This window comes from Primulina huaijiensis, chromosome 3 (genome assembly GCF_012295235.1).
Source record: "Primulina huaijiensis isolate GDHJ02 chromosome 3, ASM1229523v2, whole genome shotgun sequence".
Taxonomy (NCBI): Eukaryota; Viridiplantae; Streptophyta; class Magnoliopsida; order Lamiales; family Gesneriaceae; genus Primulina; species Primulina huaijiensis.
This window is the reverse complement of record NC_133308.1, coordinates 536,745-554,916: the sequence shown is the minus strand read 5'-3', so window position 1 is coordinate 554,916 and position 18,172 is coordinate 536,745. Positions and strand designations below refer to the sequence as shown.

At 33.8% G+C, this 18,172-nt stretch overlaps 3 protein-coding genes across 6 annotated transcripts in view; 1 reads left to right on the top strand and 2 right to left on the bottom strand.

Moving 5' to 3' along the window:
• The first annotated feature begins 4,793 nt into the window (after positions 1–4,793).
• LOC140972768 (AT-hook motif nuclear-localized protein 22-like) lies at positions 4,794–7,195 on the top strand. Its single transcript, XM_073435179.1, has one exon. The coding sequence runs from the start codon at positions 5,174–5,176 to the stop codon at positions 6,083–6,085; it is 912 nt and encodes a 303-aa protein (XP_073291280.1). The 5' UTR covers positions 4,794–5,173; the 3' UTR covers positions 6,086–7,195.
• Positions 7,196–9,212: 2,017 nt separating this feature from the next.
• LOC140972766 (uncharacterized) lies at positions 9,213–15,270 on the bottom strand. 4 transcript variants are annotated; one of them, XM_073435175.1, is made up of 13 exons: positions 14,965–15,267; positions 13,923–14,104; positions 13,728–13,831; positions 13,447–13,521; positions 13,146–13,249; positions 12,938–13,024; positions 12,145–12,347; positions 11,688–11,889; positions 11,566–11,616; positions 11,394–11,492; positions 11,233–11,292; positions 10,962–11,086; positions 9,213–10,670 (listed from the first exon to the last, which is right to left on the bottom strand). In XM_073435175.1, the coding sequence occupies exons 1-13, from the start codon at positions 15,199–15,201 to the stop codon at positions 9,662–9,664; spliced, it is 2,538 nt and encodes an 845-aa protein (XP_073291276.1). In that variant the 5' UTR covers positions 15,202–15,267; the 3' UTR covers positions 9,213–9,661. The 4 variants fall into 4 exon arrangements, with proteins under 4 accessions (XP_073291276.1, XP_073291277.1, XP_073291278.1 ...); XM_073435176.1 differs by having other exon boundaries at positions 10,962–11,083; XM_073435178.1 differs by having other exon boundaries at positions 10,324–10,635; positions 14,965–15,270.
• A 1,118-nt stretch (positions 15,271–16,388) lies between these two features.
• The window catches only part of LOC140974610 (BEACH domain-containing protein C2-like), a 24,091-nt gene continuing 22,307 nt past the window's right edge, over positions 16,389–18,172 (bottom strand). The window contains exons 31-33 of the mRNA XM_073438167.1: positions 18,112–18,168; positions 16,903–17,061; positions 16,389–16,708 (exon numbers count right to left, since the gene is read on the bottom strand). Of these exons, the coding sequence (XP_073294268.1) occupies positions 16,625–16,708; positions 16,903–17,061; positions 18,112–18,168 (300 nt within the window). The 3' untranslated portion in view covers positions 16,389–16,624. The remainder of the gene's footprint in view (positions 16,709–16,902; positions 17,062–18,111; positions 18,169–18,172) is intronic.

Sequence of the window (18,172 nt, the reverse complement as noted above, 5' to 3'; positions counted from 1 at the left end):
GGATTGATTTCGAATCCCTTAGCTTTGTCACGAACTTTCCGCACACCCCAGTTCTATATGACCTCACAATCTCTTATTTTAAACGAATTTGCATTTTTATTTATAATAAATGTAAAAATATTTTTTTTATCAGTTAAGTATTCAAATATTGGTTTTGGTGTGATGATTTTGATTAAATTTTTTTTTTATTGCTTTTAGTCTTATTTCGACGGAGTTCTGAAAGGACATCGAAAAATGTTGACGTGCATGTATGATGTCACGTCAGCAATCAGATCAAAATAGCTTGAAATTAAAATATGACGTATCAAAACATAACTTTGAATATTTAGTAGGCCAAAACGCTATTTCTCCATTATACATACACTGTACCCATGCATGAGAAATTTTAATATAGTATTTATAATATTATATATCCGTTGCTAAGTGTTAAAGGTCATGAGTAATGTCACCGGTTTCTTTTCTAATTCATGGGTTGGGAGAGATACTTATTAGGGTTTATGTACAGTTCTCATACTTTAATTTGTCGTCCCGGCTTTAAGGTAGTTCTTGTATGCAATGACTTATTTTAAGTGTTTATCAACTTATACGTATAATTTCCAAATATTTAACTAGCTCGGAGCTTGGAAACACTTAAAATAACCTCTCGTAAACACTACCTAAATATAATTATCAAAGCATATAGATTTTTTTTCCTCCAGGGAATATGATGAGTAAAAATATAATAATAAAGTTCAAAATATTAGAAAATGTGTAATTATTATTATTATTAATCTCAACCTGAGTAATTAATTAGGCACGCCTCATGACCTAACTATGGGTAAAGATTTTGAAATTTAATATATACTAATTATAACTCCACGTCAAAGTATGCCAAGATATTTATATGTAGACCAATAATCAGATCCATGTATCTTCCAAAAGTCAAAACAAGAACAAAGGACTTACGGTTCGATCGGTTCAAGTTCTGAAAAAATAAAAACCGAAATTATGTAGAATGATAGATAATTTGTAGGATTAAGCATTTGTGGTAACGGTACAACTCAAATCTTTTAAACCGTAAGACAACTCAAGTACCACATTTCGATTGCTCAACCTAGCTTATAATTATTGCATCAGACAATTTTTTAGTTTTAAATTCCCAAAGAATATATAGACAACTTAATTTATTTTTATGCTGTGATTCTTTTATTAATCACTAATTTAAAAGTATAATTTTGGTTCTGATCCAACCTACTCCAATGTATTTTTATACACTATGATCAGGTACGTACACAAATGGCTTGTAGGTATCATTTAATTATTCTACATGAGTATTTTTTTTATATTCATAATAATTTTTTAATGATTGAACTTAGTTAATAAAATTTTATTAAAGAATATCAAAAGTAATCTGAATCAGTTGTACAGATAATGAATTTTTATATTTAATTTGTTATTTAAATTAAAAAAAAATATGACTTTTTTAAAATATATTATACAGCTTTCAATTCTCAACATTCTAAAAGTTGCCCAATTAATAAAATTCTCTTTATTCTAATGTCTGGAGTTCACGACAAATGAAAGGACTCATAAATAAAACAATTAAATGATTGAAAGTCATTAATTTAATTAGTTTAAAGAAAACATAATGATTGGGACGAACATTATCAAATGTATAATAATTATAGTTAGTTAATTAATTAAATTAATTCATATAGGAAATTGAATCCAACATAATTTATAACATCTCTAAGTATATAGTATGTTACTCTTTTAGGTAAAGTACATGGAAAGCAATTAATATAGTATCTTTCGTACATGTCTGAAATCGAATACATGAATCAATGAGCTAAACAAAGATGTACATCAATTAATAGTACTGTTTAGTTAAATTTCATGTTTAAAATCAAAGAACTTTGCGATCATGGAAATAGTTAGCCTTATTCAATATTAGCCATTATATGTAATGCCATTAAATTTTATTTAAAGGTTATTTCCCCCTTTTTTTAAATTCCTTTTAAGCAACTACACGTGATTTAAAACAAGAGGTAAACTATATTATCGACCAATTCACGGTTTTAGTCCACTAATTTCTAAGTTTTCTCTTAATTTTAGTCTTTTTTTACCAGAGTACTACTTCGTACATCAGACACGACAACAATCCCCGGCGCGACCCCAATATTTTCTGGTGACATGTACGTAGTTTTCTAGCGTCACGTCAACATTATGATGAAAAAAGACTAAAATAAAAAAATTATAAATTAATAAACTAAGAGCGTCTAGAAAACATACAAATTACATTACTAAAAATGTATTTTTTCCTTAACGAAAACAATATTTTAGATGTAGAAAATCTAACTTCCATCTTATTCCAAAAACTGACCTTAAATGTTTTGCATATGATCAGAGCTTCAATAGTAATTTACATTTGAATGATTTACGAGTTTAACTGTTAATGTTTTTTGTTGTCTTTAATACAAAACAACATTGTTCAACTAAATAGACAGATTGATTAAGAAGCAAACAAATTATGGTTCTGTGCTTTGAACCCATTTTGCCCATTCCAAATTAAATTCATCGCGAGACAGTGTGGACGAGAACATTTCCAACAAGTGGTTGGTTAAATAATAAAATATACTTTGCCTTAATTATTACACACATTTTCTCTCCAATTTTTTGTGTAATAATTTATCAATAAAAGCGTTGTGAGACTTTTGGGAATATTGATTTGTTCTCGTGATTCATGTGCATTTCGGTTCATAATTAAAACGCTGCAAAATAATGGGTTTCAGTCTAATTTCATCGTCGATCGACATCTATTTGTTTAATATATAATGTAAAAAGGGTAAACAATAATTGGAATATGTTTAATAAATTTTTTTTATAACGATGAAACTTGTAGCGCTACTTTTTAGCTTGTATTAGGTAAATTCTATGTCTGACGCTATAGTCTGAGAAATTGTATTAGACAAAACATGTGTGATAAGTTCGTTTTATTGTTGAATGTTGATAGATAATAAACTTCAATCATAAATTCTATTTAATCGAAACACGTTGAAGGTAAATTTAGTGTGTGTGTATATATATAATAGGTCTCTTGTGAGACGGTCTCACGAATCTTTATCTGTGAGATAGATCAATCCTACCGATATTCACAATAAAAAGTAATACTCTTAGCATAAAAAGTAATAATTTTTCATTGATGACCTAAATAAGAAATATGTCTTACAAAATACGTCCCGTAAAACCGTCTCATTTTTTACATATATATATACCACAAAAAATTCTCGAATGTCTGATATATCTATTACTATCTATTAAGAATCTCTCTAATAGAGACAAAAAAGTTGATCTGTTTTTTGGTTTCTCAATTTTACCCTTATTTTATATCACAATTACATTTTTGTTTTTATTTTTTTTAAATTTCAAAAAAACGTTTTTTTTTTATTTTTTTTAAATTACAACTATTCAAATATCACTTTAATCCCTCGATAATTTGTCAAATATCATTTTAGTCTCTCGATAATTATAAAAAAATCGTACATACGCAACTCGTGTGCCAAGTAGCTAGTTTGTATAATCTGTTAATATTTCAGGGCGGAGCGAAATCGCCCACCAGACACAGTCTGCGCCCTGCTGGCTCCATTATTTTGCGTGGATCTTTGGGCCAATCAATCCCAATTTCCTATGCCCCACATGCGCTGCGGTGGGGCCCTCATTTTTTTACCACTTCTTACTAAATAATTTTTTTTTATCCTTATTCAAAAATAATTTGTTTAATATCAAATATTTAACATATCATATAAATAATTAATTAAGCTGAATTTTGCTCTTTATGCCTCATTAGTTGTTGTTTTATTTGTATGGTTTTATATTATTATTCCTCAAAAATTGTAAAAATACCCTTTCAAATAAAAACTATTAATTAATTAGTCTTCGTTTGAAACAGCGAAATATATGCTCGAAATTTATTATTTAAGACACACATATACTTTTGTAATCAGACATTATACATCTAAAAATCAATTTAATGAAAATTTAATCTTGATACCATGTTAAATAAATAAATAAATAATTAAATTACTCTTGACAATTTTTTTTTTAAAAAAACCCAAAATATTCATATAAATATTTTTTTGTTTATAAAATTACAAGAAATTAATATCTTCGAGGGAAAAAATCTTATGGCGCACATACTACTACTATGCTAACCGAATTTCCTCTCTACCGTGTCTTTATCTCCAGGNACTCATGAAAAAATATTAGTTTTTTGCCAAAATTATTATAAATATAAGTAATATTGACTTGTCTCAAAGATAAAGATTAACGAGAATAAACCTACTATTATATCTGTTAATATGTTTTTGACAATTTGAGCTTTTAGAGGGCCTGTGAGTCCTTCGTTAAGTTTATTCATAGTTGACCTAAATTATCACAACATACATACATACATACATATATATTGCATACACTTTTATAGATATCTTTATATTCCAATAATTGTTGTCTCCAAAGAATCCGGAGTTTGGCTCGAATTTGAGTTCAAGTTTCAACTCGCTAGATCAATAGAGTGCTTGCAATCCCAACCTATAACTAGACTCGCAAATTTTGTTTAAAGATTTCTAAAATTATATAGCTTTTTGGTTACATCAAATTATTGATATGAATCGTATGTGTTTCTTAATGTATCATTTTATTCAAATTTTTTTGGCCACTCAAAGCCAATAATAGCTAGCAACTTGAAAATTAATCCCTAAATATTTCTTGAGAAATCTATAATAAAGGTAAGATAGAGAAAAAGGGCAGCACAGATTTCCCCATGCGGCCTAGCGCACGCTGTCTCTCTCTCTCTTCTTTGGGATCGAACCCTAAACCAAACTTCACTTATCTTCTCCTAGAAGTAAAATACCAATTTTACTTGCAAACTGTCCTCTCTCTTCCGATACATACGTACAAAGTCAACAAGAAGAATATATGTTGATGAATCTTTCAGCTCAAATCTTGTGATAATTACGCTGATGTTCATGAGCTGAAGGACGTTACTCAGTTATAGAGTTTCATTCTTTGTTCAATTTCCCAAGAAAAAGCTAACCCTTTGTCGATTTCCTTCAACTTTTGTCAAGATTTTGTGTATTTGAAATAAAAAGAAGGAAAATTATAGATACTGTGAGGTTTGTGAGAATTGGGACTACTGATGGATCAGCTTGCTCGAGGCCGCCCTTTACCACCGCCGTTCCTCGCCAGAGATCTTCAGCTCCACCACCACCGCCAATATCAGCAGCAGCATCACCAGAATGATCCAGAAGATGACCAAACCGGAAACAGGAACCCAAACCGTATGGTGAAGCGAGACCGTGACGAGAATCATGGTTTTCCGACCACTAATTCTTCCACCAACATGAATACCACCACGCCGACTTCTGAAGGCAAAGAGCTTGCGCAGCTCGCTGGCGATCCAAGCGAGGTCACTAGAAGACCTCGGGGCCGCCCCTCCGGCTCCAAGAACAAGCCTAAACCCCCCATCATAATCACTAGAGATAGTGCAAATGCACTCAGATCCCATGTTATGGAAGTTGCCAACGGCTCTGATATTCAGGAAAGTATATCAATCTTCGCCACAAGGCGGCAGAGAGGTGTTTCTATATTGAGCGGCAACGGCACGGTAACGAATGTCACACTCCGGCAGCCTTCTGCGCCGGGTGCGGTTGTGACTTTACAAGGCAGGTTCGAAATTCTCTCTCTTTCGGGTTCGTTTCTCCCGCCTCCAGCTCCGCCCGCCGCATCTGGTCTGACTATATATTTGGCCGGCGGGCAAGGACAGGTCATGGGGGGAACGGTTGTTGGGCCACTTCTGGCTTCCGGGCCGGTGGTGATAATGGCAGCATCATTTGGAAATGCAGCTTACGAGAGGCTGCCTCTGGAAGAAGAAGAGGCGGCGGTGAGAGGGCAGGGAAGCGGGCAACTGGGATCTCCGGGGCTTGTGGCTCAGCAGATGATGAATGATCCCAACACAACTATGTTTCAAGGGATGCCTCAAAATTTCTTAAATTCATGCCAATTACCATCTGAAGCAGCTTACTGGGGAACAGGTCGCCCTCCGTTTTAACTCAATCAAGAAATCAAACAACCTGGTTAACTTTCTTAAAATTCATGGACTTGATTTCTCTAGTTGTGGAAAATTATCTAATTCGTATTAGTTCTTCCTCGTCTTAGTGATCTTTTTAAAGAATCAGTACTTTTCTCGAGTCTTGGTTTCATGCACCGGTTAAAATTATCATTCCCTTGTACCTTTTGAGAAGAACTAGGGATGTACAAAGTCGTGAATTCTTACAAATTACAAGCTGGGAATAGAAATATGGGAAGACATGAAATCTAAAAGTTTTCGTCAATAATTTCATTGCTTTGTCCACATTTTCTTGTTTGCAGTACCAACTGAATTCTGGTAACTTGTCTGACAATCATATTGATCGATCACTTTCTGCGGAAGCAATAAGGTCTTCTTTTTTTCTTCCTTTTAGTTGGTTTTTTGGTTATTTAAAGTTTTTCCTTTTAGTACTACGATATCCAGAATCGAACCATCTCATAAAATTAACCTACTTAAACACATGTCTTCTCCTTTTGGGATAATTATGACATCCAAATCTTTTAAATTAAACAGATAGAGATAATTAAATATGCAGCACTTGTGACATAAAATAATCCAGCAAAAAGTTCGATACATATATAAAAATTATTGCTTTATATCTATAAATTAGTGTTTTTTGTGCGTGCGTGTGTGTATATCATTCTTGACTGCGTAATGGAAATTCTGAAACATGAAGTTTCAAGGTACGCATTTGGTGGGCAGTTGCTAGGCGAGATGTTTGAGTAGCAGTGCATGTAAATGAGGTTGGTTGGTTAAGAGTAATAATGAAAAATGGACAGAGATGTGTGGGCTTAACATGATGCCTTGATTTCTTGTATGTTGACTGAGGCGCAGAGACATGAATATTGGGTACTGGACTACACGTGCACTGCTCTGAACTTGGCTCTTTTTCGAGGCAAAACTAACTCCCTCTTCCACCACATCCGAAACCCATGCCACCTGCAACTAATTACAGCCAATCTACAATTCTTCGTAATTACTACTCCCAATCCCACGTCATCTATATGACATTTAAATAATGTTAATTAAATCATATTTTCATGTTGTATGGTTCTTTCTTTGCCATCTTGATGCTGTATATTGTCAAAATTGAGTTTTTTATTTTGTATCTTTCCGTTTATAATAATTTTAGCTTTTTTATTCTCAATGAGAGTGCTAAGGTGATACTACACACATAAATATCATGTTAACGTCATAACAACAGTGTTACATCAACGTCACATCTAAAAACTGACCAGAATTTTTAAAAAAATAAAGATAACGGATTAACACTAAAATTTGATAGCATAAAAAACGGAAATGATAAAGAGATAAATATACATGACCAAAGTTGTAATTTCCTTTTTAAATAATTTCTAATTTAGAAATCGGAGTCAGAAAGAATGAGATGGAGTTAGGGCATGCTGAAAATATTTTAGAAGAATCTGTGTTTTTATAAAACTATAAAGTTCTAAACTTATTATTTTGAAGGCTCGTTCTCGATCATGATACTTGTTTGGAAAATACATACAGCTGAATGATGATGTTTGTATGGCGATATTTGCCCAACATCTCCAGTTTTTTCTGTTCTCTTGGGGATATGTGTAAATATATGGATTGAGTTTTTAAGATGTGTAAATATAATATAATATATATATATTTATAAAATTTTATAATTGCTTGGTCATTTTTTTTTTAGATTTTGTGAATCTTTTGAAGTATTGTATATTAAAGCAAAGATTCCATTGTTTTACCTCTAAAAATGTCCCCTATATTCTCTTTAATTCGATTCGATTAAAAAAAAAGAAGCAGCAAAGATTGTGCTTAAACCTTTTTTTTTTTTTTTTTAATCTGCTGATGAGGCTTAGAGATCCTAGATCGTGCCTAAGTTCCTTGTCAAGATTCCTGCATTGTGGTGCAGTTTAGGTGCATTTTGCGTACAAATATTTATTAGGCTGACAAAAAGAGTTTGATATAATTTCTCAGATTATATATGAAACATTCTCTCCGTCCCATATATTATTACATATAGATTTTTGTCTTAATATAAATTAACAAAATTATTGCAAAAATAAATTTAACGAAGAAATTTTTTATTTTATCCTTACTTAATGAGTGTTTTAATATGATAAAAAAAATTTAGTAGAAGTAGTTAATGAATTTTACGATAGATGTAAATTGATAAAAAAATACATATATAGAAAAATAATACTAAATATGAAAATTGAAATATATATTATATCTACACGTAGACAGAAATATATAGCTAAATGAAATTATGAGGTTTTTCATAATTTAAAAACGTTCGTCACTTTTAATTTTCATAAAACTAAGGAATAAGAAATGACTAAAACTAAAACCAAGAGATATCCAAATGTGTATATAGATTAATATTTTCAAATTTTACATCTCTCAATGTAACATAGAATTTGCCAATATATTCAAACTTGACCATATAAAAAACTTTCATACATTTTTTTTTTCGAGAATATAAAATCTACATAATTTTTATATTGAGCAAGAGAATTAATTAATGTCCTGAGGAACGATCGGTGAAACACAAACAAGCCCCCAAAAGGCTGCTCCATCAATCATGTCATTTGAACAGTCCTGTTCAAAAACAACATATTGCAGATAAATATTTTAATGGTTTTATTTATTGGAAAATTCAAACAATTAACAAGTTTTTCTTCATTGTTCTGACATCTGGTACCTTCTAGTGCTAAATGCGAGTGCTAGGTCGATGATATAGAGACTGGCAAGCACTCGACATCAAGACACAACTTGATCACAGAAAATATCCGAAACCCAAATCAAGAAAAAGTGAAATTCTTCCTCTTTCTCCAAGAAACATGACTCATCTTGGTTTTCAAATTCAGACACCGCAATTACAATGGTGAATTTATTGAAATCATTTAATTTTTTGATTAAAAAGAAATTTAGTCATTTTGAATTATACTTCTCTCTTCATTCTTTCACCATCTAAGAGTGAATTTCCTCCATCTTATTTTCTTTGAGCTATAAAAACAACTTTTAATGTCTATAACAGTAATTTTCTTAGCATGCTTCTTATTATCAATGTTTCGAGAAAACGAATGGACATATATCAAGAAGGGCATTTACATTTTGTCTTGACATTATCCAGAAGTTCGATAATGCAACATTTTCAGAGTCGTATCTTCCTCCTACAAAAGCAGACTTTCAGAATCCCGAACTGCTCTAAAATGCCAACTTAGAATAGAACTTCTTCAACATATGCACATTTACGGCAATGACTCCTTGCCTCGGCTATAAAACAAAATAATAAAAGTTAAAAAAGCTACTAATTTGCACAAAAAGAGAATATATATAAACTAATCTAGATTCTAGAGATGCTCATTATCCAACAGAATCTTCTTGTGTGTCATTAACATCTTCCGTTTCATCATTCGCCACTACTCCGTCTCTACCTACCGTCTCAGTATCTGATACACCTCCAGCAACAGCTTCGTTCATGTCTTCGTCTTTATCACCACAATCTTCAGTTTCGGAAGAACTTACTATTCCATCACATTCAACTTAATCATCTCTTATAACAGTGCTGCTAAATTGTTCCTTGGAATTGGGAGAAATGATAGCTATCATATCGCACAATAGAATTAGATTTTGAGTGTCAGAAGCATTAGCATCAGATTTTGAGGATGGTATGTGTTGACTCTCAGCTACAAGACTGTTGGAGTCCTGCACAGGCAACACAGTACCTTCATCGTATCTGCTTCTTGGAGAATCGTTCTCTCCATGGGCAGAAGGAGCGGTGCTGCATGCCCAACTCCCAAGCATTTCTGATGCCAAAAGGTCACCTGTTTTGATACTTCCTCCACCTTCAGTGTCTTCCATTGGGTTCTGAACGGCCAAAGGACTGTTCGATTGAGAGAGAGGTGAAGGATCAGGACTTTTGTTTTGGGCCTGATCCGGAGCTTCTGAGTTTGTTTCATCATCATCCGAGGCGCTAAATTTATTTAAATCAGATTTCAGCCTTCTGTGAAGAGATTGACTTTCAGTTTCCACAACATGTTCAGTTTCAGCAACATCTCCTTCCAGAATTGGTGATGTACCAACGGCCTCGGTTTCAGGGAATTGTTCAGTTCCAATAGCATCACCTACCAATACGGGCGTTTTGCCATTGCCATTGATATCAGAACCCAAACCACCCCCAATGTTATGTTCATCACTAGTGATTTCCACCTCCTCTGTATCCTGACCACCACCACGGCTTTTGACATTGCAGTCATGCTTTTCTGTCGTACTTGCTTCATCACTTGATAACTCAAGTTGATCTCTGCCATGGCCATGGCATGCACCTGAACCTACCTTAGCTACAATCTTATGTTCGTAGGTCTCCTTGTCTCGGGCCAAAGATCGATTCACATGGATATATTCTGGATTGAGGTCAGCACCAACAGATGTGGTCTTGTAATTCTCTTCGTCTTCGAGTGTTCTTTGCATTGCCTTGAGTTGTTCCTGCTGCTTTACAAACAACACTGATATCTCCTCTGTAGTAGAATAGAAAGAGCGAAGCTGAGTTTCACTGCAAAAAGTTATTTGAAGTGAACAACCAGCAATGTGCTCAATGGAAAAAGATGTGCCGATCACTCAGCAATAACTGTCAATATCAATAAGCAAAAAAACCACGCCATATTTATTTAATAACCATCTAAGCAAAATAAAAAATGCCCACTGCCCAAATCTCTTAAAAACAGTTAAATTTTGTCGACAGATATGCAAGAAATTTATAGCTATACATGCAATTAATGTTCTGAACTTTTTTAAAACTTAAACGAATCCTTCATTAATCCATCTCATGTAGTTGCTACCTCACCGGAGCATAATCCTTTCCCTAGCCCCTTTCAGTCTACGCCTTTCAAAATCAAGATCTCGTAAAGCAACACTGATCTCAAGTTCAAGTGCAGACACCTTTGCCCAAGCTTCTTCCCGAGCTGCCTGCTATAAGCACGAAAGGATCTCAGTTCGACACATAAAACTTTGGTTTGCCCTAATATGTGATTAATGATGACTTAACTTCATTGCAGGCATTTACTTCATATTGTTAATGTAAATAAACAGTAAAGAAAATGTACTGCATATCATACCTTTTCGCGATCAAGTTCTTCAATTAGCCTTTTTCTGTCATGTTCAATTTCTTCAACCCTCTGTTAACTCAAAACCAAAAGCATAAGCAAGAATATGGAACATATAGGAATTTTTAAAATGGTAGCAGCATATCTCGGCAGATAGAATCAAGCCACTATACTTTTCTGCTCTGGGCAGAAGCCAGCAGCTCCTCATGAATTTGACCCTCCAACTGGCGAACTTTATTATCAGAGTCTACCAGCTTTTGCCGTGTATCTTCCTGCAATTAACAGAGCACAGCAACATTATATGCAAAGACAACTCTGAAATCAGGAAGAAAAATGTAAACGTACCAATTTGGACCTCAAAGTCTCTACCAATGAACATCTTTCCTTCTCTGCATCCTGAATAAAAGTCATGATTAACTGCCCTTCTAGAAAGAAACTAAAGCTAAATTAAAATCCACATTCTCTACCTGAAGTTTGTTTATCCTTTCCAGTTGCTCTTTCTCCCGCATTAGAGCACCATCTGACACTCTTTTTATTTCCTCTGCAGTCTCAGCTCGAATTCTTTGGATTGACAATATTAAATCTGCAGTAGCTTTCTCCCGCTCTCTTCTTCTTTGATCACGCTCTTCGTCTAATAAAGTTTTCAGTTCTGACATAGATGCCTTCTGGCTGAACCAAGCAAACACATATAAATTTTGTTTCCTCCATATCTCAAGAAAATCTGACTCCGTTTGAGCTTCATGCAAATAATAATATAAGATGCCGTAGAAAGCTTAGAAATTTATGATCAAAGTAAACCTTTACACAATATCATAAGCTAAAAGCCAGAGGAAAAGTGCTGCAACCAGTTTAAAGAACAATGATTGTGAATGGTTTGCATTTTCCATCAACCCTGAAAGTTAGTAGTTTTATTTCATTTCTCACCTATCAATTATTTCATTGGCTTCAACACATGATTGCTTAGATGCAATAAGTCTTTTGTTAAAGTTTTCCATCTCATGTCTCTGTTCAGCAAATGTTCTATTCAATTCTGCCAGTTCCTTCTTTTTAGCCTCTAAATTCTGGTTCAGCATATTGAATTCAGACCGATAAGATTTTGATATTGATTCTTGCAACCCTCTCATTTCCTGAAAAACAAAGCATGTTTGATCCTTATTACAAGCAAACACCATCAAAATACTACACACAGACAGCATGTAAAATAAATCAGTTCATGCACAACAATTTTCCTTGATAATGTCAAATTCATCATGTTGGCTAAGGTACAGACTACATAGTATGAGGTAAAGCAGCAGCTTAGCCTTAACGTTAACAGGGTATGCCACGAACATTTATGTGCCGAAGCAGAAAAAAAGAAGCTTAACCTGACTTAACATCAAGGCAACATGTTTTCAATCAAATGCATCAAAGAACATTACAACAGCAATGGTGACTGCACGTCCAATGACTATAACTATAGCAATTGAATCCCAGAATAATAATTTTAGAAATTAATCTCACATGCTTTATACACCATAAATCCTTGGCATGAAAGTAGATAATAAGATTTCGATCAATGTCAACCATAAATTCTGAAGCCGCGAAACAATGATTCACAAAGAGAGTGATAGATAAATTCTAAATGACGAGGACGTCATTCCATAAACCAAAGAATACAGGCATATGATCATAAAAAGTTTTTTAAAAGAATATAACAAATGAGCAAAGCAAGACGTACAGATTCATGCTTCTCAGTAGATGCACGGTTTTCACTGTGCAAAGCTCCGTTAATAGCAACTTGATCTTCCAGAAGTTTCCTAAGTTCCTACAATGTATACCCAACACTTAAAAAGTTTAAAAAAGCTGCCACAGGTGACAGAAAATATGCAAACATTGGAGTTGATGTGATGCTACAGTAATGAAAAGTTAAAAGTCTATATTAATACCTTGTTCGATTTTTCAAGGCTCCGAAAATCGTCGAGCGATATTGGACCATCTAAAGCTCCTATGCCAATCCCTTTCAGTCTTTTGTTCTCAGTACCAAGTTCCTCTTCAAGAAATGACTAGGCTATAAGCAATATACAGATAAAAACTCCATGCCACCACGCCCATGCCCACTAGAAATTAAAGAAAGAGATTCCAGTACACTTGCACACAAGCCCCAAATAGTGCACTTATCTTTAGACTACAATCATAATCCCGGATTTTTTTAAAAAAAAGTCAGCTTGAAATTTTCAAGCAATTTACCAGCTTTTCTCTTCAGTAATCCATTTACAACAGAGGATTTCTGAATTTCCCGAAATACAAATGCAAAAGCATATTCTGCATAAAATCAAGAAAACAGAGTTCGTAAGTAAATTTGATGGAAGTTCCCAAATAATATAATCGTTTGATCTCAAATTGTAGATACTTAACATAGAAAAGTCACCAAATAAAACCTAAACTCCACCATGCTTAGAAGCGAAACAAAAAAAGGCAAGAGAAGATCTAACAAAAGAACATAATTTAATAAATTGAACTAATCGCACCATGATCTGGAGCAACCGCTATTGAGATTATGTCTCCATGGCACAGCTTCATTTGAGAACCACTTTTATTCAATTTCTCCCAATTTAAATATGTACCATTCGTGCTGTGTAAGAATTTAAAATATCAAAAGATTACTATCAAAAGATTTGCTACGCCAAAATTTACGAATGGCCCTTTGCTAAAGAGAGAATAACCTAGAATCTTTCAAGAACACAGAACAGTTGTCCGATGGAAGTTTTGTATCTGCAGCAGAAACCTTCTTCCGATAAATCTTGCAATGATTAGCACTTACAGCAGGTGCAGTGATCCGAAAACGTGTGTCATCCACTAACCGACCGATGCAGTGTTCTTCACAAGTCAGAGGTATATTTAGACCCTGTTCCCAATACTTGCATCAGCCAATATCATAAAATGCAACTATTGGCAAGCCAAGAGGCAAGAAGTTCTACAAAAGTATGAAGAGTGTGGCGCTAACGCAAGCAATCAATATAAGAAGCCGTAATAAAACAAACTAAAGCCACATAATCTAAACATACCATCTCGGTCTATGCCATAGAGATGGTATATTTTATTTCTCTCTACATCAAGCAAAGACGATGTCATAACTCTAGAACTGTTTGCCTCACCCAAAAACATGTTGAAAAATGCCACAAACCTGGAAGGAGCACATAACTCCTCTAATATCTGCTTCATAGAATTTTAAAAAAGCCTATCCAGTCGAGGTGAACGGCCAAATGGAAACAGTGTTCTAGCAAAATGGAAACAAAAGCATAACAAAAAAGTGGTAAAAAGAATGAAACATTCACCAAACCTCAGCCTTTACCCAGCATCAAGCTCCTTTATTTTAATATATATATGACGTGTTTCTAAACTAAATTGTCAACTAGAGTGGAAATTTGACACTTTTTCTACATCAAGTCGCTAAAAGCAAGTCGTGGCGTCGTTTACTCCGATTTTTCTCATTAAGTCAGCAACATCACATAAATCCAAATATCGTTTTTTTCCTTTCCCCAATAATAAACCATAAACAAGAACTCATTAACTATATTCAACCATGTAAGCAAGGCAAAGTTACAGCCCTTTGCAGCATTCTACAATAACACATTCCGAAAAAGAAGCCTAGACCGAAAATGCATGAAAACTCACAAGTATCCATGACACAGTGAGTCGCAAACTGCAAGGCGACCAAAGAAGTAGGAACCAATAAAAACCAAGTCTTTAGGAGCAGTAGCAAACCTGACAGCGCTGGCGTGCCTTTTCTGATATGGCAGTGAGCACACCCCAAACTTCGGGGCCGAAGCATTGCAGCGGCTGATCGGCGATTCTCGCGGCCACTGATGATATAAACTCCTTAGCAGTTTTCAGATTTCTGGACTGTGTAGTGTTACTGCTGTTGGCAAGCTTGTCAGGACCATTTGGGGTCGGATTCGGCTTAGAGGCCTCGACAGTCGATAACCCCTTGTCCTCGGCCATTCAGTGACAGCAAAACCTAGCAAGCTCCAACCGCTTTTATTTTGGTCAATGTTTAGATTAGAGCAAATTTGCCGCATAACTCTCCATTTCAACTCTCTCTTTTAGTCTTCGTCCCTTTGATTCTATGTTATTTTCTAAATTTTTCAATAATACCCTTAGAAATTACTTCTATTAAAAACATGTTCGAAAATTATGGAACTTCACCAGAAGAGCGAAATTGCGTCGAAAATTTATCAGAAAATGAAAAATCCAGTATCTGGCCGACGTGTATGATTCACGCGCAGTTGAGTTTTTTCGGGTGTATTTTTGGGTGTATTTTCAACTTTTATTTTTAATATTTTTCGAAATTCGAAACCGACTAATACCATATTTTGAAAATTAAAATGGATGTCAAGCTCATTTCAGATGAACAAAAACAATTACGTCATATGTGTGAATACAAAACATTTGGAAAAACTTGTATTTTAAAATCGAAGTGAAAATCGTTCAAAAAGAAAGAGAAAATAGGTTGAAAGTAGTTATATCATAAACAATTTTTTGTAAAATTTACAGAAATTGTTCTTCACTAGTTCGGACTTCGGATTTCGTGGGACAGTTTGGATCGTGATCCAGTTACACCTCTATCACATGATGATTTATGGGTAAGAAAGGAGTGTTCTGTGAAAATTTGGAGATTTTTGGATATGTTTTGATATTTTTCTCTTTTTTTTTTTTTTAATTATTTTTGCCTCTTTTCTCTACTTAATTTCTTCCCCAATTTTTCTTCTCTAAATCCCACTAATTTCAAGAAAAAAATTTCTGATGAAAAAGCCTCATGGTAGAAGTATTTATAGTAGGAAATGAGTCATCAAACTTGGACACTTGTCTTGGCTTTATTTAAGTTTTGATACTAGTTTGTCCAAATATGACACCATGTCCAAATTTGAATCTTAATTTCTGTATAATTTTTTTTTAATCTGAATTTACAAGCACAAAGGTTTTCAGGAAAGAAATTCACGAGCACAGAAAAAGATTACGTTATACAAAGCCACCTGAGCACGTAATCTAAAACATATTTTCATAATTGTATTTATATAAACATAAATAAAATCATTCTATTTAATAAATGAAGTTAACCACATGAAAAGAAACAAAACAAAATTAATACACATGATACAATTTTCTAAAGCCTGAATTATGAGATTTGAAAAAAATTTGAATTATATGTGGAGATGTCAGATGAGATCTGATGCTATCAATTTAAGGTAATATCACAGCTAAAAATACACAAGTTCCATTGATTTAACCTTAAAAATATTTAAAGGATCTAAGTTTTCCTTCCTTAGTTCCCATTAACAGCTTCAAACTCTAGAGAATCAATGCCAATATGGTGAATTTCCAAACAGATCAACCTCCGTAACCAGAGAGTATTTGAAAAGTTTACTTAGCCAGCAAGTGGATTAGCATGTATTGTCACGCGATTAAGCCTGATCTCCATAAGAGGTCGATCACCAGGTCCCGTTGGAGCCTGGGAAAAAAAGCAAACAATGTTTCGTTATATTAAAATACCGCTCAGGAAAAAATGGTTTTTGAAATATAGTGAGAATTCTAATTTAACAACACAACAACAAAAAATGATATTTTAGAATGACATTTTAAATTATCGCTGATTATGATTGGTCAACACAACAACATAACAGGGGTCAAAACCTTTTAACATACCTTTTCCATTATATCAAGAACTTCAAAACCATGAATCACTTTGCCGAAGATGGTGTATAATCCATTAAGATGAGGTTGCTTGGCATATGTTATGAAAAACTGGCTTCCATTTGTATTAGGTCCACTATTAGCCATGGATAAAATACCTCTAGCATTGTGCTGGATGAAAACCAAAAGAACAACAGAATCGAGGTCAGTGCGCATGTAACAAAATCAACTTTATGCTCTTCAAATTATATCAGCACACGAGAATGATTTATGAATTGCAAAAATGGATTAGGAAAGATCAACCTACTGGAATTGGGTTAATAGGTTACTTATGTGATTAATTATATCAGCACACAAGAATTATTTATGAATTGCAAAAATTGACTAGGAAAGATCAACCTACTGGAATTGAGGTTAATAGATTGCTTATGTCAAAATACTCATGCTCGGGCAATTACACTAAGAAACTATTCCCTATATCTTCTAAATCCAATTAAAATTCACAAATTAAAGGTACTGATAAATCATATGAAGAAAAAGGCACACCATCTCATCCCATTAGTATACATGCACCGACTGACCTTAATATAGAGGAAAGAGGTCCATATACATAACACAAACGGTCCAGAGTCTGAACATATAAGTTCTCTGGATCGAGTAACACTGTTAACATTAGAGTCAAATTTAAATTCCAACCGCAAAACAACAAATACATGGGATGGGGTTCTGTTTATTCGGTTATGTCATGTGCGCTTCAGAGTTCAGAACACTTGAAGGTAATGACTCTCAAATGAGCAAGATCAGCTCCACTGCTGGTCATAAGGAGAGGATTTTGAATGTCCAATATTATAAGTAATAAAGAAAATAATAGTCTAAATCAAAGAATCTTGGTACTTTTGGTGGCTTCAGTTCATCATTCAGCTAAGATATCACGTACGAAAAAAAAGGCATGCAGGGGGAAAAATTTCTACTTGATTTTATAATTTGTGCGATGGTGTATAAATATAATGCAAAGGATTTGGAAGGTCTTTAGAAATTTAAGAAGAGTTATAGACGTATCTCCAACATTTGATGTCCATATTCTGAATCAAGGGGAACATTTCTTAATGGGATGAGATGAATGTCCATAATAGCTAAGACATGGCATGGATATTGAGATATTAATATAACTAAATCACCATCATATAATAAACTGGCGGAGCAAGAAATCACAACTCATACCTTGAGAGACTCTCTTATCTCATCATTGAACTTTTTACCCCATATACTTGTCCCACCCTTG

Coding starts and splice junctions, on each gene's coding strand:
- LOC140972768 (XM_073435179.1), top strand. CDS start 5,174: ATGGATCAGCTTGCTCGAGGCCGCCCTTTACCACCGCCGTTCCTCGCC.
- LOC140972766 (XM_073435175.1), bottom strand. CDS start 15,201: ATGGCCGAGGACAAGGGGTTATCGACTGTCGAGGCCTCTAAGCCGAAT. Junction 13,025..13,145: donor GCCTTGAAAAATCGAACAAG/GTATTAATATAG, acceptor TATACATTGTAG/GAACTTAGGAAACTTCTGGA. Junction 11,087..11,232: donor AAGAACTTGATCGCGAAAAG/GTATGATATGCA, acceptor TCGTGCTTATAG/CAGGCAGCTCGGGAAGAAGC.